A 21,799-nucleotide genomic window follows, 5' to 3' on the forward strand; every position below is an offset into this window, starting at 1 on the left:
ACTTAAATTGACTTGTGGTTTGGATAATGATGAAAATTTAGAAGAAAAAAATGTTTTGATTATTTTAGAAATAATTATTTTTAAATAAGTAATTGGATATTTTTGAAACTTTGGAAAGTGTTGTGGTGTGTCCAGTATATTCTATTTCTATTCCATAAATATATAGTAGAAGATAATCAATTAATTGAAACTCTATATATATTATTAAAGTGTTATAATAATAATATGGGAATACTATTATGAATAAACCAAAATTATCTGATGTTTACAAAAATATTCAATAGGAGTTTCATTGTTTATTTAAATTTTTTTTTTTTATAATCTATTCTAATATTTAGTTTTTCATAATTTTACTTTCGTTTATGGGTACCTACCGTCGATCTGGGTCGGATTTTTGTGAGATTTTCATATTTCCAAATTATTGATTTGAGTAATTGAATTTTAGGCTTTTTTCTAATGCATGGGCGTTTTAAAATTTTTTTTTAATGCACTTGTAATAGATCCTGTAAATTAAAGCTAAGGGTTGCTATCTAGCATTTATGGCCAAAAAGTTTTGATATTAAGGGTCAAAGCTTTCAGGATTTGAACTGAAGCATTAACTCTCTTACAAGTTAAAGGTTCCTATATGTACGAAATTTTAACCTTATGATACTTTAAATTAGTTTAAATCTCAATTTTAACATGTCTTGCAACTTCGAATTTAAGATTTGATCCTTTTTAAGTGTGTGTTTTTTTGTATACGCTTGGATTAACCTATTGTTGGTTTGTGGATTTGTTGAGAGTAAAAAGTAATTGAAACATGTTTTCTTTTTTATTTATATATAATTCCACAATAACAAAGAGAGAGAGAGAGAGGGATTTATACCTAAATGTCTTCATGAGAAATACTAAGAGATGCCAACTAGTTTAATTATAAAAAAAAAGTTATTAAATAATAACAAGGTGATGGTTAAATTTATAAGTTTAGAAATAAGTTTATTATTATTATTATTATTTTTTTGGAAAAAAGAGTAAGTAATGAGCTCAAGTTCACTAGTGTTTAAAATAAAATTAAAAGAACAATTTTGACCTTTAATACATAACTCATCTCATTTACAAGCTTAGGCATGGGAGTTTTTTGGAAAAACTTTTATTAACTTAAAAAATAATGTGCTCTTGATAACTTTACTCTTAACTCTTCTCTCAATTGAGTCAAACTACATAGTATTTTTTCAATAAATTTGGATTTCAAAGAGGTGCTCTCAACCTTAACTTGTTCTTTCCCATAATGTAGATGCACAAAAAATGGACAGAATGCACGAATGGACAGAAGTGAATCAAAATGGATCAAAGTGGACTAAATGGACCGAATTGGACCAAATAGACTGAATTGAATCAAATGAACTTTGTGGACCAAATAGAACTTAATGGACCGAATAGGACTAAAGTTGACTGAAGTGGACCAAATAGTACCAAAGTAGCGAGAATAGGACCAAAAATCGACAAAATAGACCAAATAGACCGAAAATGGAATGAATAAGACCGAATAGTGCCAACACGGACAGAATGAAACGAGTAGGACCAAATTGGACCAAAATGAACCCAATAGGACGACCTAAGTGGACAAAATGGACTGAATAGAACCAAAATGGATTAAAATGGACCGAATACTACTGAATGGACCGGAACCAAAGTGGACCAAATAAGACTAATTTGGACCGTATTGAACCAAACTGGACCGAATAAGACCAAATGGACTGAACAGAACTAAAGTGGAGTGAGTGGACTTAATAGGACCAAAGTGAACTGAATAGCACCTAAGTAGACAGAATGGACTGAATAGAACCAAAGTGGACCGAATACAACCAAATGGAACGAATAGAACCTAAGTGGACAAAATGGATTGAATAATATTAATGTGGATTGAATGGACAGAATAGAAACAAAGTAGACCGAATAAGACTGAATGAATTGAACAGAAACAAAGTGGACAAAATGGACCGAATAAGACTAAAATGGACCAAATAGAACCAAAGGGGACCGAGTAGAATGAATAGGACCAAAGTGAATCAAATAAGACCTAAGTGGACAGAATAGAACCAAAGTTGATATAGGAAAAAAAAAGTTTAGAAAAAAGTTATTTATTTTTATTTTTGGGAAAAGAGTAAGTGATGAGCTCAAGTTTTAACTAGTGTTCAAAACAAAATTAATTGAACAATTTAAAATTTTTAATACATTGTAACTCAGCTCATTTATAGATTTATATATGTATAATCATCACAAATATTCATAATAAATCATCCAACTGAAAAAGAAAATGCAGGAGGAAAATTTGCTGTGTTTCTCAATGACATAGACAAGAAATAGGACATCAGCTACCAAGATTGTTAAAACCAGCAGCATATGACATTTTAATCCTCTATCTGCCCCTATGACATATGCTCATGCATATTTTGTGGTGGAATTTAATGACAGGATCATACTTATTTGTAACAGGAGGCCAGATCTCTAGGCCAACAATTGATTGTGAAGGAGTTCTTGGGATCAAAATTTGTTTTTTTGTTTTTTTTTTTCCCTTTCCAATTGGCTAGGCAGTTTTAAACTTTAATATAAACAGCTCTAGAACAGGCAAATTGAAAGAACAGAATACACACTATGAGGAAAAAAATTATTAAATTGATGTACAAGTTTAATAAAGCATTTGTAATGATTCTGAAGAGAACTAACTTGATTGACATAATGAATAAACTTGTCCATTTGTTTGAACCATGTATGTGCATATTGGTACTTGAAATCTGTTCCCATGGTCCACATAATATGATTTGTGCGAGTAATGTTAGCCTGAAAAACTCAAAAGAAGTATTATCAATAAGCCACAACAGATTTGAATTCTTTCTTGTACAAAATTATTGGCAGCAATGGCACAAAGGAAAAGAATACAAAATCTTACATAATGTGTTCCTCCAAATTCAAATTTCAACACACTCACACACACACCAACACCTTAAGTCTGATATATTAACTTAGGTTGCATTGAAGAGAATCTGTTGTAGATTAAAAAAAAAGTTAAGAGGATGTCTAGAAACTGATGGCATCTTAATGCACCTTCGTTTATATCATAAAAAGACATGTAGAAGAGATTTGTCTTAAATACTAGTACAGTAAAAACAGCACCCAAAAGCACAGCGCACAAATATAACACCATCCATCTTACTTGGTTTACTGCAGCAGCTACAAACTCGTTGATGCGCTAAGGAACATTATAGTCAAATAAATTGATGTTATCCTGCAAGTCAAAAGCGCAATAGATTAGTATGCAAACAATGATCTATAGCGCCCCCCCCCCCCCCCACCCCCCCCAACTCCTGACTAAGGACTCACTTGAACAATAGGCGAATCATGGGAATCATCATTCACTTCAAAGTAGAAATCACTGGGAGGTTTATAATTCTCCAGAAATGCTCCAGAAAAAATCTACAGAAGGGTGAAAACGCAATGAGTTAAGGTCCCTTTCTATTCAGCTCCAGAGCATAGTTTGAACGTTGAAGCAAAAACAAAAAAAAAAACAAAAAAACAAAAACAAAAACAAATAAACAAGACTCACTTGTGCAGATGAACCAAAACTCTTAGAGCCCCTCCAGATAACCTCAAGACTTTTCTCATTTTTCCTTTTAGCTCTGTCTTGGTAGTCAATATGCGCAAAGAAAAGAGAGTCAAATCCAACCTACATCAACAAAAGGGTCTCCCCACAATTAGGTGGTTGCAAATGAATGTAGGAGAGTGAGGGACTTCTTTTGTTCAATCAACTTCTAGTATAAGGTTCAAATTGAAGTCCACCCCCCCCCCCCCCCCAAATTGTTAGAATAATGATTAAATGATCAAATTCACAATTGCCTAATAGTTTATGCTTTTAGAACAAATTGTAATTTATCATGGTATCAAATTCGAATCTTGTCATCACTCTACCTCTCATTTGAAAAGTTAAAAAGCTAAAGCTTTTGGGATTTGTGATAGTTTATTATGATGAACGATAAAAATATACAAATATTATAACCTATCAAATCAGTTAAAAACGCTCACACATAGCAAGCACAAGAGAAGCCATACCTCAGCCCCAAACAAGTAAGCCTGCACTGCAGAATGTCCAAATGGATCAATTTGCCAACCAATTCTTGGAGTTACATTGAATTGTTCTTTGATATATCGATGCCCAAGAGTGGTTTGGTCAATCATGTCAATGTAATGTGAAGTCGCCTCATCATGCATGCAATAACCTCCATTTCTGCAACACAAAAATGAAGGATTGACTATCCAAAACAGAAAAGAATCTAGAAGACCGCAATTCTATTTCTTTTTTTCCCATTTCCCAATATAAAAGACTTTGATTCTAGAAGATACAAATTGTATAAAGTCATTAGGAAAGAATATTGTTTTAATGATTAAATTCATTCTTTTCAAAAAACCTAGTAATTTATTGTGGTATAAAAAAAGATGGTCATTGATATAAGAAAATGTTAAAAATCAATGAAGAGAGTATTAGAACTTAGAATATTAATTAAATTCACCATTTCCTAGTATAGAATAAAAGCAGTAATATATCATTACATTAACTCCAGCTGACCAGAGCTAATAAGCTTCTTGACTATACTTTGGATCTCCTCGCTCTGTTCATTCCACCATCGCTGGAAAAATGCCTGTAATATCAGCACAAAGAAGCAATCTCATGAGTTTCACAATCAAGGGGAGTGGGGAAGCAAACTTATAACTTTGTTTGGTAGTTGAAAAACACAGAAATGAGAAATAAATCAACTTTTGTTTCCTTAAAAACATATAATCATATATTGGTCTTACTTTCCATCATGTGCAAAACTCAGACCATTTAAGCCAAGTGGCAACATTAATACATTATGCAACTGCACATGTGAGTTTTTGATTTTCTTGGGGTCCCATATAATAAACACAATGGTTCTAATACTGAGAAGATATGAATTACTATATATATCATTTTTTCTTTCTTCAATTTTTGTTATATGAGAAACCAATTAAAAGAAGCATTAAACTAAGAAATGCATTGATTGCCTATTCCACAAAGATGAACTTGCGATTTTTGTCAGCCAACAAAGCTGGAACTATAGAATCCAGCACAGCTTGAACACACGCTCCCTGCACAAAATCAACATTGACTGAAAACCAGGAATGCAAAAAAAAAAAAATCCTAGAGATACTATAAATTGAATAAAAATCTTCAATCAAATTCTCAGTGTTCCACATTACGTTTCACCAATCTTAACTTTTAATGTTGTTCCTTATAAAGTGACCAGATTTTAAAATGGAAAAAAGATTAAATACATGACAAGCAATAATTGATGAAACATAAATTGTAACATCAAGAGTGGAACAGAGGAATGTTATTACTACATAAATTTATAAAGTGTCATATTTTTTTAATTCAAACTTGATTGACATTGAGCTGGAAAGCTCTTGGCATAGAGTGTCAATTTTCAAATACAACAAACAAAAAGAAAAGTAAAATTGTGATTTTTATTTAGTATGAAAAAAAGAAGCAGAGAAATGGAAGAAGAGAGGTACTTGAATGGTATTGTTGGTGCCAAGGTAATACTGATCAATGGTCTTCAACCATCCGACATCATCGTGAGAGTGAGGGACCAAATGAACATTGAGCTTCCCAGGAACAATGGTCGATGTTGTATTGTACTTTATATACTTGGACTCTGTGCATTGGAAAACAAAAGTGCTCAGTTCTACTCCTATGAAGAAAATCAATAACCATGCTCGAAAAGCCATGAATATGTTATAGCATTTGCAAGAGTGATACGAAGTTCAAGCTAGCTCACTATGAATTTTTTTTTTGTTTTTTTTTTTTTGAGGAAAGCTCACTATGAATTTATATTGTAGGGAAATGTCTATTTTTACGTCGTACTATTCATGTTTCATGTCAAGGGTACATTGACATTGTGGCCAAAAGGATTATACACTTATCCAAGTGTGGGAAGCGGCAAATATTAGCCACATAGGAAGAAAGGTACTAATGTCTATTACGCATGTCCCTATTACACATAAAGTATACACAATTCAATTGTGAACCGGAATCGTGTTTTGAAGTCATCATTTCATTTCAAAAAATAATGCAATAATGTGTATTAACAATTAGCCTTTGAAAAATGGGTGTATCTAAATTGTACAATTTACATTGTATGATTCATGAAAACCTATCATTGTAGATGTGAATAATGACGTAGGTGTAGAAGGAATATCATTGTAGACCCACATATGATACAATTTTTTTTTTTTAAATCGTATGATATTGGTTTGTGGATTTCTTCTTCTTTGTTTACGATTAGAATAACAGGATAAGGTAGTTTTGAAGCCAATTGAGTTTTTTTTTTTTTTTTTTTATTTTATAAAAAGAACTAAAAGTTTTTGAATAGGCATAATTTAGAAAAGGGTTCATATAAACTAACATGAGAATGGAAGGTTTTTGTTTTTGCGTAATAATGAGGCAAATTCTTAGGTGCACATTTATTAAGGAGTAAACTAAGAATGCAATTCCAAAATTAAATGTATGACATATGGGACCTAATTGGCAAAAAAAACTTAATACATGTAAAAAAATGTATATTAAGGGTTCGTTTGGGAACAACTTATTTAGGTGAAATTGAAATTTTTTTTGCTGAAGTACTCTAAATAAACCTAAAAATTAGCTGAAATAGTACTGTGAAACTCATGAATAGTACTGTGAAACTCATGAATAGTACCAAAAAGTGCAATGAGATCTATGAGTAGTAGGAAAAATAAGTTAAATAGTAAAAGAAACTGCTCAATATAAGCAATCCCAAACATAACCTAAGTAGCCAATTATTGTTTGCCATGTGTTATTATTTGTTCACATCATCTTAAATTTAAATAGGAAACATTAATTTTTTTTTTTTGAGGAACTAAACTATCACATGTTAAAAATGGAAAGTTTCAAACACAATATAAGATTAGGCTTCTTTAAAGATAGCATTCCATTTTTTCTTGTATCTGGTAATATCAAAAAAAAAAAAAAAAAAAAAAAGAGTCAAACTAAAACGGATGTAGATCCTCTAGATTTCCTAAGGTACTTTACTAAATAGATTTTCTTAAATTTTTACCATTCTTTTATGATTTACTGGTCTAAATTTTGTCATTTCAGAGTTCCACTAACAACAATCTTAATTGTAACATTATTTTATTATTTTAAGAGTATTATTAGTGAAATGGTGATATGACAAAATCTAGACTTTTAAATTATAAAAGAGTGGTTAAGATTTAAAGAAATCTATCGGTAGAGTACCCTAGAAAATCTAGAGGATCTAAATACAACGAAAACTATTTCATAATTTCCCTTTATTTAGTTTAGCATTTCACTAGAAGCTAGATAAGAAAAATAGCTTTGTTGTCTATCTCACTAAAAGCTAAATAAGAAAAATAACTCTTTCTCATGCGACACTAAATAAAGAAAGTCAAGAGATAATTTTCCAATTTAATTTCAGGTCGCTACCAAACATAGAAAAATGAGATAATTTTCTAAAAAATGTTTTTTTTGGTGTTAATAGCGAGGCATCAACTTTTCAGCTTCTCAGTGAGTAAGATTAATTAGTTGGAAGACTATTTCTTGGCGCTTTTCACTGCTTGATGTAACAGTAATTTGGAAAGTTTTTTTTTTTTTTAGGATTATAATTGAACAGGTTTGTTAAAACCTTAAGATAGACAATGCAGAAACCCATCGGCTTGAATTTTTGAGGAGGGTTAACTGATTTTTATATATGCAAGATGAATTTGTACAAGGCAATTCTATAATTAAGTGAGACCATATAGAGGCAGCATATGAAAGACCTTGACTATGTCTTTCGATATCAATCCGGATCTGGTGCCGGCAGTGGCTACTCTTCATAGCTGGAAATGATTTATTTTTTTATTAGTCTTAACGGTAATCGTTATGTTAGCCTCGGAATTGGAGTTTGGTTAATTATTTTAAAAGTGGCTAGGGGCTTAGACAAGGTCACAAGGAGAACCCTTTGTCTATCACCTCTTTGTCCATGGTATGGAAGTACTTTCTAGAATCTATGATCTTCAAATATCACCCCAAATGCAACGAGCTGCAACTTACTTACCTGTGTTTTGCATATTCAAACTATATGAGGCTGCAAATTTGCAAATGCAATTGCAGCCAGACAGTCTTGTACAGTTTGAGTCTTGTGAAGGGCATTGTCACTGTGTTTGTTAGGGCGATCCTCATGGAGAAGAATTTTATTAACATGACCAAAGCTGTTCTGGATTTGTTTGGCTCAACTATAAACATAATATACAAGTAGATTCTCAATACATACAAAAAAAGGGGGATAAATAATTAAATACATGTTGACATGCACTATAGTCCATGAAAAGTTCACTCTTCTTCTAAGTGATATGTTACATCTTATTTTGTTGTACCGGAACTTTTAATTAAATTCAATCATAACATTGTATTAATCAATGCAATGCACGCAAACAGTATTATTTGATTAGATTCAACCAGTATTATTTGATTAAATTCAACCATATTATTATTAGCCAACAAGTCAGAAACTCGTGTAATGCATAGAAAGTTTAATAAAATAGTATACTTTTATCTCAAAAAATTGATTCTCTCTTTTATTTTGTATATAAATATAAAATTTAATAATTTCGACAGTTATTAATATACATTAATTATGATTGTGTTTTTATATAAAACTATTAATTAAATCATGACTATAAAATAAAAATATGATAGTTATAAATATACTTAGTTGGAGAGCTAGAATGCATATATTAACCTATCTATGAATCATGTATAGGTACTCTATCTATAAATGCCTTTGCAATTTGACACAAAAGATCCCCCCCCAACCAACCCTCTCTTTTTATTGGTATGTTACACATCACCATGTGTAGAATGTATCTCATTGATCTAATATATGCATTCTAGCTCTCACAACACATAGGTCCCACATTATTGTTAGGTCCACACACTGCAAGGGAGTACTCATATATCGATTGTATAAGATTATTATTGCACCATGTGAACTTTAAGGGTACTACATGAGCTAAAGACCAAAGGTTGCCTTTTGTATTAACCAAGTTTCTTTTTCCTCTTTTGGCTTCCTTTTTTTCTTTTATTGGTGGGGTGTGGAAGGGAAAGAGGGGGAAAGAGAGAGAGAAACAGATATATCATGTTTTTGTTTCCTAACTTCCCTTTGAATGTGCCATTAATATCTCAATTTGGATTCAGCACACTGAAACGAACAAGTGAACAACTAGCTACCTCGTTGAGGTCCAAATGCAAATAACCTCAGACGCCAAGAAAGGAGAACAAAGCAACTACAAGTGTAGTGCATATTCCTGATAACTAAAGCACTCTTCAATATTGGATCCGTGCCTTTACCTAGATTTTGCAAACACCTCCATTGTGTAAGAATGTTCAAGTTTCTGCATCATGTATATTACTGTTCAGTTTATGATGAAATGCATATGATATGATAACTTAGCTTGAAGTTGAAGGCAATTATTATGCATGTGTTTGTAATTCTATGTCATATCTCTATTTTTTGAAGTTGATAAAAATGATATATGGTCCTCTAAATAAGAGTGGAATGGGCCTTGAATGCTACATTAGTATACAAATATGAATACAATAGTAGAATGAATAAGTTACATTTATGTTCAAAATTGTGTAAAGTCATGGTAGTGTAAAGGGATGGTTATATCATGATTAATAAGTTATAATTAGTTTTGAGAATGAGTAAAAGCATAATGCATTATTGCTTACATTAGTATTTGTGTACATTTTTTTTTTTTTTTTAAGAACAGGTGGAAAGAAAATGATGATATGGCCATAGACGTGGCTCAACAAACTAAAACTTCACTACATAATTGTTATTAGGGTTTAAACTAGTTTAGAATAAAAAACCGGTTTCTGTCCGGTTTGGTCCTAAACTCTTATTCTCTCATTCTGTCTCTGAGGTCTCTCACTGTTTCACCTCCTCACTCTCACTGCCACAGCCCACAGCGCCACCTTTCATTAGTAACTAAACTCAATGATGAAGGTGCGGATTTCCATAGGAGCAAGGTTCACCACTAACTTTGCTGGATCAATAGGTCCTCCCCTCAGCACCTTGGGCTCTTCTTCTTCTTCAGAAGACCCTTCTACTTTCCAGACTAGTCTTTTCCTTTCCATTTCTGTTCTTTCTTGGTTAGCAGATAAACTCGTTTCTGTTATCTTCTTTATCTGAAAAAAATCATGCAAAAAAACACACCCTTTAACATAATATAATTGAACACACAACAATAACGATGTCATGCAATGCAAGCAACTATTGCTTTTACCTTCTTATTTGGGAAAACTTTTTTCAGTTCTACACTTGTCATAACTGAAAGATCCGTGTCTTCTCCAACCTTGCATTTGTAACAAATAAAATAAAATCAGAATTTCTAAGTGAGCTTACCTGATCATTTGGTCAGGAGATATATTCTCATGAGAGACAAGGGCTTGATTAACATTTTAAAGTAGGAAAACTCCAAGTGGATGATACTAAACTTAACAGGCGAGAAAAAGAAAGAAACCAGAAACCTCGTATAGGTGTGCCAAACGAAAAAGAGCTTTGCCATCTTCCAGTTCCTGCAGAGTTCAACAAAAGGAACAAAGCTGAACTTGGAAACAGAATAATTATAAAAATGAGAAGATCAAACTATGTGTGATCACAATTTCAATTAGAGTGCTGAGTTTGACTCCATTGAGGTAGTAGATACATTTTCTCAACAGTTGGTGTTTATCACATTCCTATCTCTTCTCCAACTACTCAGGACAAAAGGATCAAATAAGTATTAGCTAATTAACAAGGATGAAAGATATACACCTGGAGGGTTATTATTGCAACATTTTCAGGCAAATTGTAGGAGGGGTCCATCCCATGAAAGGTTGGCACATGTAACTTTGTCCAATCATGTCCATCCTGCAAAAATATAACGAACTTTTTGTGAGTTACCGATCTAACAGATGGAAAACTATGCTTCAAGTTCAATGTTTTTCTATCACCTGCTCTGTGAAGGCTACAAGAAGTGGAGAGTATATCTCCTGACCAAATGATCGACGCCATTTTGCACCCTCTCCTAAAGGATCAATTCTAAGATAATACTTTCCTACGACCTGAAAAAGTGTGTTGTTAAGCAAACCACTTGTGAACATCATGGTCTTTCTGAAACTTAAAAGACCTTAGGGTCAGTTAGTATGCTCTTACAGTTAGTCCTGTGCATGTGTTAGAAATGCAAACTGTCTCATTTAGTTGCTCTATAACACCTCTTGAATCATCTTGAACCAACCTCCTAGACAATAGGGAATATCAGATATTATTTACTGGAAATCTCTTAATATACGGCAATAATTATCATGGTAAGCATCTCAAATAGACATGCAATTAAAGATAATGTAGAAAAAGCAGAACGATGGAAAGGGAAGTATAGACCTGTGAAGCATCAGTTCTAGTTGCCCGTCCTTAATGCTGGATCCCCCCACAGATCGATCCACTAAGACTGAGAGCTCAGTACTGTTGTCTTTAATGTAAATTCCAAGATTAATCTGAAAGGAAAATAAGGTGGACTGTGTGATTTGATGCCTAAATTGATTGAAACTATTATCCATTTTGAATTTCAGAATGATGTTTAGATGATTATAGAGAGCAGTCACAAAACTGGTTTTGCTGTACAAGTGTAAGAATAAGTGTTAAGCAAAATGCAAAAGCAACTAGAAAGCTATGTGATTAACTCTTGTTTGAGCGGCTCTGACGTGGACCTAACAAAGCATTGGACCAATTTCAAAATCTATAAACCATTTGGTCGTCAGTTCAAAGGACCCTTAATTACTAACTACTTGCTATATATTGGTGGGGGACACCAAATACAAGGTTGATTGTTGTTCTTGTTTGTTTCCCCACAAATCCCTTTGAGGGACCCGCATGTGCTGCATCACATGTGCCAGGGGATCAGTTGGGTGATGACAAATCCTTTGACAAATCATGCAGAAAAAGAAATGAAAAAAAAAAAAAAAAAAAAGATTGGATAAATCTCTGGGAATATCATTTGTTCATAGCATTTGTGATCATTCAGTAGATCACACCAGGTTTCACACAGCACTATCATTTGCAACTCGTGCATGTCTATGCAATGTAGGGAAATCACTGGAATCAAATTTTACTTATCAAATGATAATAATAAAGAATAAATGGCACTTCATCCCCTCTAAAGAACAAGGTGAAGAATGAGTTGCAAGTAGCAAATTCATTAAGTGTGTGTGTGTAACTTCAAATAGAAAACAAAAGAGTCCTTTGGGTGATGGAAGGCAATATAGACATGAAATTGCATCAACGTCACAAAATGAACATGTCAACTACTGATATCAAATTATCACCGTTTGGTATATGTTATTGTAATTTCTGTTCTGAAATTACATGAGCATCCCCCCCTCCCCCCCCCCAAATTTTTTATAACTATCGGAGTACCAACCATGAAAGGGATAATAGTTTATAATTAAATCAATGGTCAAACCCTTAGACAATAAAATCCATTGGTTCCAGTTATGACTATTAGAGATATTAATCTATATTCAATGTACCTTTATACTGCACATCATAAGGATTACAATATAGTTAGCCAATGATTAATCTCTCTCTCTCTATATATACCCTTTATTGGATCATTGTAACACAACAATTTAATAGAGTAAAATTGTAGCCACCGAGGGTTTTTCGTTGTGGATATTGCTAATTCTTTTTATGATCTCTACTTCTCTATATTCTCTCTCAATCTCAATCCCAGCATCAACTCTCAAATGAAAATTGACAAAGCAAAACTTACTGGATAATAATTTCCTGCAATAGGTTCATTCACTTCCAGGTCCCAATCTTTTCTATAATCTCGAATCTGCAAAACAACTCGCAAGATAACATACAACTGCACGTTAGACGTGCATGTTTCTTGCAACATCCATACATTGAATAATACTACTGAAAAAAACATCTAGCCATGGTCAATATCTACATTATAAAGACACTACTTGAAGATTTTTATATTACAAAAGAATAATATACTTATGCAAGCAAAAACATACCCTTTCAATAAAATCACGCCCACTAGAATCAGTATAGAACATTTTGTTGTTTTTCAGCGTTGTTGTAATCTGAGTTACAATCTCTTTGCCAATACCATCATCAATAGGTATTGGCCCAACCTGAAAATAAATTTTTTTTTACTAAGCTGCTCCAACATAAAAATTATAACTTTTCATTGGTAATATAAAAAACATGTTCACTTTGGGATAAAAGCAATTACTTACCATGAACTCAACTTCCACATGTTCTTTTCCCTTGTATACTCTGGTGATCTATAAATTGTGCAACCATTAATTACTGATGAGATCAATGATGAAAAATCCTACATATCTTTTATTCCACATTTGTATTGTATATATTGTAAGAATTATATTCAAGGGTGAGCATATAAATAATCATATAATCCTATTATTCTTGTACTTTTTCAATCTTCAAAGTACCATGTTGTCAAGTCTTGGCAAAGAAAAAACTAGAACTGATAAATTGAGAGGGAAGGGGGTTGGAAGGAGAGTTTTGGATTGATTACCAATATTTTGAATAGTATTTCCTTGACTTTAATCCCAAGGGACAGCACAATTAGTTAGAGACCATGCCTAATGAAACAAAAATCACTAGTTTAAATTTCTTCATCCCTTGGGGCATTAAGTGAGCCAGGACAAGTTGGAGCAATACAACTGGAAAATAAAGATGGAGAATCTAGGAGTCATCATCCAGGCTTGCTTAAAGTTAGCACCAACTGAAAGAAAACCTTTAGCAGTTAGTACGTGGGGTTGGTTGGAGTCGGCACGAGACCATGGAGACAATGTCAATCAAATTTTTATTCATCAAGATAATACCCTCAAAATTCATTCGTGAATAAGAATTCAAGGGCTAAAAGCAAGCGCTCTAGCTGCTTCACCAGCTTCTTATCAGGGCAGCTATAGGAGTACATTACTTTGCTGTTTTAGGCTACTAAACCATAATCCTAACTGACATATGGAAACTCTAAATCTATTTCATGGGAAAACCCAGTTATTGAATTACAAAAATACCCTAGTCTTAAAATAAAAATACTATTAACCTAATTAAATACTAGGGCCTAAAATAAAATATATAATTGATTTACAAATAGGAATAAAACTAAATTAAAAGAAATATTTGTTTGTACTTCCCACATCACTAAGTCATCCAAAAAATAAGTCTTTTAATTCACCTTCCATTTATTATTGAAATTTCTTTACCTGTCTCATTGCATATGCTGCCAAGATAAAGCTAAATACCTTGTAAGCATATCACGATAATAATTATTCTATCTTCTGTTTTCTCAAATAAATTTTACCACCCCTTCTGGTTTACATTTTGAGGGAACATAAATTTTGAGTTATTTTATGCCACAATACCATCTACACACTTTTTTTAATATCTTTCAAGGGTGTATTAGCTTTTTTATTCATTAAAACAGTTTTTCCAAGTATATTAGTCTGATGCTGCAATAGATGAATGAAAGCATTAAACAGTGACAAGTTTATTATTTGTCTCTTATGATAAAACACCTGATATATCCATGAGTTGATCCTCTGATGTACTTCATCCAATAATGGTCCCCGAAAAACAGTAAAAGGAGCCTGAAATTTCAAAACTCTATAATTTCTGATTCCATGTAACAAATTTGCTCAAGTTAAGTATTTCCAAAGAATGTCAGTTACCTTGTTATTAGATTTGATAGAATGCGTACCATTTGGCCGAAAGATATATGCTCCAGAGGCCTTCACCAAAAAAAAAAATGTTTATTTGTAAAATCTACCATATATAACTCAAATTAATAACAAGTAAATAAGAGTAATAACTGATTAAGGTTTGGAAAACATGACCATAGAGAATTTTAAAGAAATTTTGTTTTACCTGAGGATCCATGCTCCCATCATTTCCAGGGTAATAGCTATATGATTGCTGTACAGATGCTTTGACCTTTAAAAATATAAAATTAGATGCAATATATATATATATATGTAAAATTTAATCTCATAAAGTAAATAAAGAACCTGCTAGAAAAAATGTAGAATTAATAAAAGGATAAGTAATTCTAACACTCCATTACAGAGGCAGGTGCCAAATAACATACCAAACTTTTGCTGTTAATGTATTGTGCAAGTTTTCCTTGATTTCCTGAATAAATAAGTTTCAATTTTCCTGGGCCTACTTTTATCGTATCATTTTTTCTGCTTTCTGCCTTGTACTCTTGTCTCACAGAAGTAGCACCTACAAGTATAAAGTGGGAGAAAATAACACAAATCTGCAACAATTGTAGTTTCTCCGTGTTGCATGACTAATTTCAGACAGAAAATCAAATGGTAAACCTGCCCATTTGGAACTTGAGACGATGTAAGTGCTGAAACCAAGAGGTGGTACAGTTGCTGAAAATGCGAGCCAATAACTAGGCACTGTTTTTGGAGATTTACCCAGATATGCCTTAACATGGTACTTCCTTACTGTCACTGAGACATTAAGTAGAGGTAGGAGCTGTGATTCAACCTCTTTTCCACTAGAATCCCAAACAGCCACATTTTCATTGATAACCTGTAGCAAGTTGAATAATTTGAGGAAATAAATGAAGAATCAAAGAGTGGTCACGTTTCAATAGGACATGACAGAAAATTACTGGAGAGGGAATAATTTAATTAAATCCAGTCAAGCCCAAATCCCAACTAATTTGGAAAGCGTACTTGGATCCTATTGTGGCAAATGTTTCTATTTAGGGCAATGTTCCCATTTACCTCTACAGCCAAGAATTCCAATCTAAAAACTTAAGCTATTACGTAAAGAGGCGCAGTTAGTAAATTCATGACTCATAACTAAGCACACACCTATCATTATTAAACTCCCTTTGGACCTTTTTTGTAAATCAATATATTCAGATTTCAATACCTAAAACTTTCATCACATCTTATGAACATAGATCCTGATTTGCGGTAGCACATTTGCAATTTCAATAGCTATGATTAGGGGAAAGAGACTGAAAAATAAATGGTTGACATATTTTCTCTTAATTTTATGCATACATGTATTTTAAAGGCTCATGCTAAAAAACATTCATGCATGCATTGAAGCATACATAAGTCGCAAACAAAACCATACACATTAAGTACAGGCACTCATGCATAAAAACATACTCATGTGGCTAATAGATTCCACATTGTCCATTTTTTGGGGGGGGGGGGGGCAAGCTGGAGATCCTTGAGGCCTCAAAGGAAATAGGAAATGACAGCTGATAATTTGTTTATTAATACAAGAATAGAAATAATAATCACAACATGGAACAGATAAAAAAAAAAAATACTCACTGGAATTCTTATAACATCCTCTCTTCTCCATCCTAGAGGATTGTAGACAACAATCACCTAGAAAGGTAAATAAATCAGGAAGAAATCAGTCTTAAATGGAATGAAATTCTTATTTTCCTAATGATTGCATAAACACTCCAACTATAAAATTTCATTAAAGAATTCTTCTCACCAGGTTTTTCCCATTTGACAGATCAACTTCTGATGGAGGACAATAACTTATATTCAGAAGTGGACACTGAATTAAAAAGGGGGCACGAATAGGGACACAAATAATGAAAAAATCAGCATACTGAGGATTTGATGTACACAATTATTTAAACCATCACTCCAAAGTTTCAACAACTCGAGCCAATACAAATAGTTACATGATGATAACAAACTAAAAAGTTTAATGTTAGCATGATCATCTAGATATGAAGTAAATACTACCAACTAGTATGGAACAAAGAGTTATTATTATTTGCCTGTTGAAACTTAGTCTGTGGACGCCAACCAGTTTTTGATGTCAAGTTTGCAACGCAGGCAAGTGATGCTGCAACCACATCCTCTGCCTGCAAGACATGATATTTTGGATATTTGATGGAAAGCATAAGGAACGCAACTACAAGAAGCACTGACAGATCAAGCCTTACCTCCTTGTAACCTATTGAAAGTCTTTTTGCATAATCATCCGCCACATGCTGCATCTCCGTACCACTAACTGCATCATGATGTTGAACAATGGCTAAAGCATCAGCCAAATAGTCTGTATTGGGCCCTGATTTATTCCTCCCCTTAAAAAATTCCAATTGCCTTGCTGCCTGTTTTTAGATCAAAGCAGACCAAAAGGAGGGGAAAACCCTTGTATGAGCCTAAATAATTCTTACTGGCATAAAATAATATAGCTACAAGAGTTTACGGTTTACCAAATAGTAGGCACTCATCATTCTAACATAGCCTTTGAGGGCAGGCCTACTAGTAAAATATCCAGTCCAATAAGCATTTACACGGTCTGCGTATCTGATAAATTTCATTTACCAACTTATAAAAATGGGTAAACTAATGGAAATAGTTGCCTGTAAGTTATTTTGAGTATCAAAATTTTGTACTCACGGAAAGAAGTCATCAGTCTTGATCGGCCAGGACTCTTTTGTTGCATATTTCGCATCAGTATATATTGATGGGGTTGAGTATAGGGCATTAACACGCCCATCCTACAAGCATCAATACCATTACTTCATTCATATGTAAAACCAAAATATCTTGTCATATAATCAAGGACAATTAACTTCAAAGTGAATAAGAAAATGCAAGAGGAAACTCGCCTTTGTCTCTTAATGATGTTGACAAGAAATAGGACTACGAAGATTGTTAAAACCAGCAGCATATGACAATTTAATCCTCTATCAGCCCCTAGGACATATGCTCATGCATATTTTGTGGTGGAATTTAATAACAGGATCATAAGTATTTTGTAATGGCCAATGGGAGGCACATTTCTAGGCCAACAATAGATTGTAAAGGAGTTCTTGGGACCAATTTTTTTTTTCTTTTCCCTTTCCAAACGGCTAGGCAATTTAAAACCTTAATATAAACGGCTCTAGAACAGCCAAATTGAAAGAACAGAATAAGCAATATGAGAACAAAATTATTAAATCTATTAAGAAAGCATTTGTAATGATTCTGAAGAGGACTAACTTGATTGACATAATGAAGAAACTTGTCCATTTGCCGAAACCATGTATGTGCATATTGGTAATTGAAATCTTTTCCCATGGTCCACATGATATGATTTGTGCGAGTAACGTTAGCCTGAAAAACTCAAAAGAAGTATTTTCTATTAGCCAAAACAGATTTGAACTCTTTCTTGCAGAAAAATTATCAGCAGCAATGGCACAAAGGAAATAAATTCAAAATCTCATAAAATGTGTTCCTCCTTCAAATTCAAATTTCATTAAACACATACACACCCCAACACATTAAATTGGATATGTTAACTTAGGTCGCATTTAAGAAAATCTATTGCAGATTAAAAAAAAATTAGAGAATGTCTAGAAACTGATGGCATAGTTATGCATCTTCATTTATATCATAAAAAGACATATGTAGAAGAGATTTGTCTTAAATACAAGTTATAGTAAAAACTGCACCTAAAAGCACAGCACACAATACAATAACAACCATCTTACTTGTGATACTGCAGCAGCTACAAACTCGTTGATGCGCTGAGGGACATTATAGTCAAACAAATTGATGTCATCCTGCAAGTCAAAAGCACAATATAAATACAGTTAGCACACAAACAATGATCTACAGCCTGTCGGCAACTCCTGACTAAGCACTCACTTGAATAATAAGCGAATCAGTGGAATCATCATTCACTTCAAAGTAGAAATTACTGGTAGTTTCATAATTATCTGGAAATGCCCCAGCAAAAATCTACAGAAAGTCGAAAACACAATGAGTTAAGGTCCCTCTATATTCAGCTCCAGAACATAGTGTGAACTTTGAAGCAAAAAAAATTAAAAAACAAACAAGACTCACTTGTGAAGATGAACCAAGACTCTTAGAGCCCCGCCAGATAACCTCGAGACTTTTCTCATTTTCCCTTTTAGCTCGGTCTTGGTAGTCAATACGTGCAAAGAAAAGAGAGTCAAACCCAACCTACATCAACAAAAGGGCCTCCCCACAATAAGGTGGTTGCAAATGAATGTAGGAGAGTGAGAGGCTTCTGTTGTTTATTCTGCTTCTAGTATAAGGTTTAAATTGTGCTCCCCCTCCCACCCACCCCTCCTACCCCCACCCCAAAATCTAAATCTTTTGGGATTAGTGGTAGTTTATTAAATTGGATGATAAAATATACAAATATTATAACCTAAGTCATACCTCTGCCCCTAACAAGTAAGCCTGCACTGCAGAATGTCCAAATGTATCAATTTGCCAACCAATTCTCGGAGTTACATTGAATTCTTCTTTGATAAATCTGTGCCCAAGAGTTGTTTGGTCAATCATGTCAATGTAATGTGCAGTAGCCTCGTCATGCATGCACATACCTCCATTTCTGAAACACAAAAATGAAGGATTGACTATCCACATGAAAAGAAAAAAACTAAATTAAATGTTACAGTAACAAAACAGAAAAGAATCTCCAAAACCTCTAAGATAAACAATTAACACGACAGTAATACTATTTCTTTTTTCCCCATTTCCCAATGTAAAAGATTTTGATTCTAGAAGATAAAAAATTGTATAAAGTCATTGGGAAAGAATATTGGTTTAATGATTAATTCTTTCTTTTTAGAAAAACTGGTTATTGATCCTAGTGTCAAAACAGATGGTCACAAGTTTAACCTATCCCCACTCTGCCTCTAATATAAGAAAAGGTTTAAAAATCCCATGAGGAGAGTGTTAGAAGTTCGAATATTGATTAAATTCACCATTTCTTAGTATTGCATACAAGTGGTAATTCATCACATTACATTAACTCCAGCTGACCAGAGCTGACAAGCTGCTTGACTATACTTTGGACCTCCTCGCTCTGGTCTCTCCACCATCGCTGGAAAAATGCCTGTAATATCAGCACAAAGAAACAGTCTCATAAATTTCACAATCATAAAAAATGAACTTGAAACTTTCTCTGGTAGTTGAAAAACATAAAAAATGAGAAAGAAATCAACTTTTGATTCCTTAAAGTCATATAATCATATATTGGTCTGATTTCCCAACACGTGAAAAACTCAGACCATTTTAGCCAAGTGGCCACATTAGGCAGCTTCACGTGCAGAAAGAAAATTTTAATTACCATATATCCTTTTTTTTTTTTTTTTCTTTCTTCAAATTTTGTTATATGAGCAACCGATAAAAAGAAGCATTAAACTAAGAAATGTATTAATTGCCTGTTCAATGAAGATGAACTTGCGATTCTTGTCAGCCAACAAAGCCGGAACTATAGAATCCAGCACATCTTGAACGCACCCTCCCTGCACAAATCAACATTGACCATGTAAACCAGGAATGAAAAAATATATATATCCTAGACATACTATAAATGGAATAAAAATCTTCAATCAAATTCTCCGTGTTCCATATTATGTTCCACCAATTGCAACCTATAACATGTTCCTTATAAAGTAGACCGAATTTTAAAATGGAAAAAGATTGAATACATGACAAGCAATAATTGATGAAGCATAAATTGTAACATTAAGAGTGGAACATAGGAACGTTATTACTACATAAATTTATGAAGTGTCAATTTTTTATATATTAATTGTTATAACGAGAAGTGGGAGATTTGAACCCGATTGCCACTGCACTACAAAGCTTTCGGCATGAAGAGTCAATTTTCAAACACCAAAAAAAGAGTAAAATTGTGATTATTATTTAGTATTAACAAAAGAAGCAGAGATAAGGAAGGTACTTTAATGGTGTTGTTGGAACCAACGTAATACTGATCAACGGTCTTCAACCAACCGACATCATCATGGGAGTGAGCGACCAAATGAACATTGAGCTTCCCAGGAACAATGGTCGATGTTGTATTGTACTTTATATACTTGGACTCTGCGCATTGGAAAACAGAAGCGCTCAGTACTACTCCTAAGAAGAAAACCAATGACCACGCTGTTCGAAACGCCATGGATATGTGATTGCATTTGCAAGGGTGAGAATAAGATCATCGAGACTTTGAATATATATAGAAGAAATATTTATGAGAACAAATTAAAGTTTGTGTTAATTTGTGTCTCTTTTTCTTTGCGTGGAGTCGAGGCATGGACTTTTGCAAGTCTCTCAGTGTGAAAGCTTAGTTGGGAGTCTTAGTTGATGTAACAGTCATTTTGAAAGTTCTTAAAGACGATGCAAGAGTCTTAGTTTATGTGGCTGCAAACTGCAATCGCAGTCAGCGAGCTTGTACAGTTTGAGCCTCATGAGGGGCATTGTGTCTGTGAGACTGTTCAATCCTCATTGAGAGAGACTTTATTAACATTGACCAAGCGGCTTGGGTCAACTATATAGTCTATAGAGTGAAACACAAGTTGACACACTGTAGTCCATGAATGAGAAGACCACTCATCTTCTAAATCATAGCTTAAAGCTTGTTTTGTGTGTGTATATATATATATATATATATATTTTTTTTTTTTTGTTAATATCTACACGTGGGAATAAATAATTATTTCATGATTGCAATATAATGTATGATTTTTTTTCTAAAATTTGTTAAAGATAATTTGTTTTTCCAAAAAATTAAATATTAATTGGCTTTAAAATTGGTTCTTTTTTTAAGTTGTTTTTTCAAGGTTAGCTCAAAAATTCTTTTTTTTTTTTCTTAATTTTTGAGTTGAAAAGTAT

General features: G+C 33.2%; 1 protein-coding gene and 1 long non-coding RNA gene across 2 annotated transcripts; both read right to left on the reverse strand.

Moving 5' to 3' along the window:
• Window positions 1-3,589: 3,589 nt before the first annotated feature.
• Window positions 3,590-4,726, reverse strand: LOC142630680 (uncharacterized). Its single transcript, XR_012843400.1, has 3 exons — window positions 4,585-4,726; window positions 4,087-4,261; window positions 3,590-3,703 (listed from the first exon to the last, which is right to left on the reverse strand). It is a non-coding gene; the product is annotated as an uncharacterized LOC142630680 (long non-coding RNA).
• Window positions 4,727-9,967: 5,241 nt separating this feature from the next.
• LOC142631535 (putative alpha-mannosidase At5g13980) lies at window positions 9,968-21,086 on the reverse strand. The gene is made up of 29 exons (XM_075805704.1): window positions 20,868-21,086; window positions 20,344-20,427; window positions 19,927-20,015; window positions 19,334-19,508; window positions 18,992-19,111; window positions 18,794-18,886; window positions 18,637-18,708; window positions 18,146-18,259; window positions 17,561-17,661; window positions 17,374-17,467; window positions 17,101-17,268; window positions 16,933-17,019; window positions 16,638-16,703; window positions 16,466-16,522; window positions 15,482-15,701; window positions 15,247-15,383; window positions 15,027-15,092; window positions 14,831-14,890; window positions 14,678-14,749; window positions 13,370-13,417; window positions 13,145-13,264; window positions 12,892-12,957; window positions 11,505-11,617; window positions 11,280-11,364; window positions 11,078-11,188; window positions 10,899-10,994; window positions 10,613-10,660; window positions 10,369-10,437; window positions 9,968-10,270 (listed from the first exon to the last, which is right to left on the reverse strand). Exons 1-29 carry the CDS (start codon window positions 21,084-21,086, stop codon window positions 10,064-10,066), a joined length of 3,057 nt encoding a protein of 1,018 aa, XP_075661819.1. The 3' UTR covers window positions 9,968-10,063.
• Window positions 21,087-21,799: the final 713 nt, after the last annotated feature.

This window comes from Castanea sativa, chromosome 4 (genome assembly GCF_040712315.1).
Source record: "Castanea sativa cultivar Marrone di Chiusa Pesio chromosome 4, ASM4071231v1".
Classification (NCBI taxonomy): domain Eukaryota; kingdom Viridiplantae; phylum Streptophyta; class Magnoliopsida; order Fagales; family Fagaceae; genus Castanea; species Castanea sativa.

What these genes read in the sequence shown, in the direction of transcription:
- LOC142631535 (XM_075805704.1), bottom strand. Translation starts at nt 21,086, where the DNA reads ATGGCGTTTCGAACAGCGTGGTCATTGGTTTTCTTCTTAGGAGTAGTA. An exon ending in AAGACTGATGACTTCTTTCC is followed by an intron (nt 17,468 to 17,560) that starts GTGAGTACAAAA and finishes GAAATTTATCAG; the next exon opens with ATACGCAGACCGTGTAAATG. An exon ending in GTTTGGCACACCTATACGAG is followed by an intron (nt 10,438 to 10,612) that starts GTTTCTGGTTTC and finishes TACAAATGCAAG; the next exon opens with GTTGGAGAAGACACGGATCT.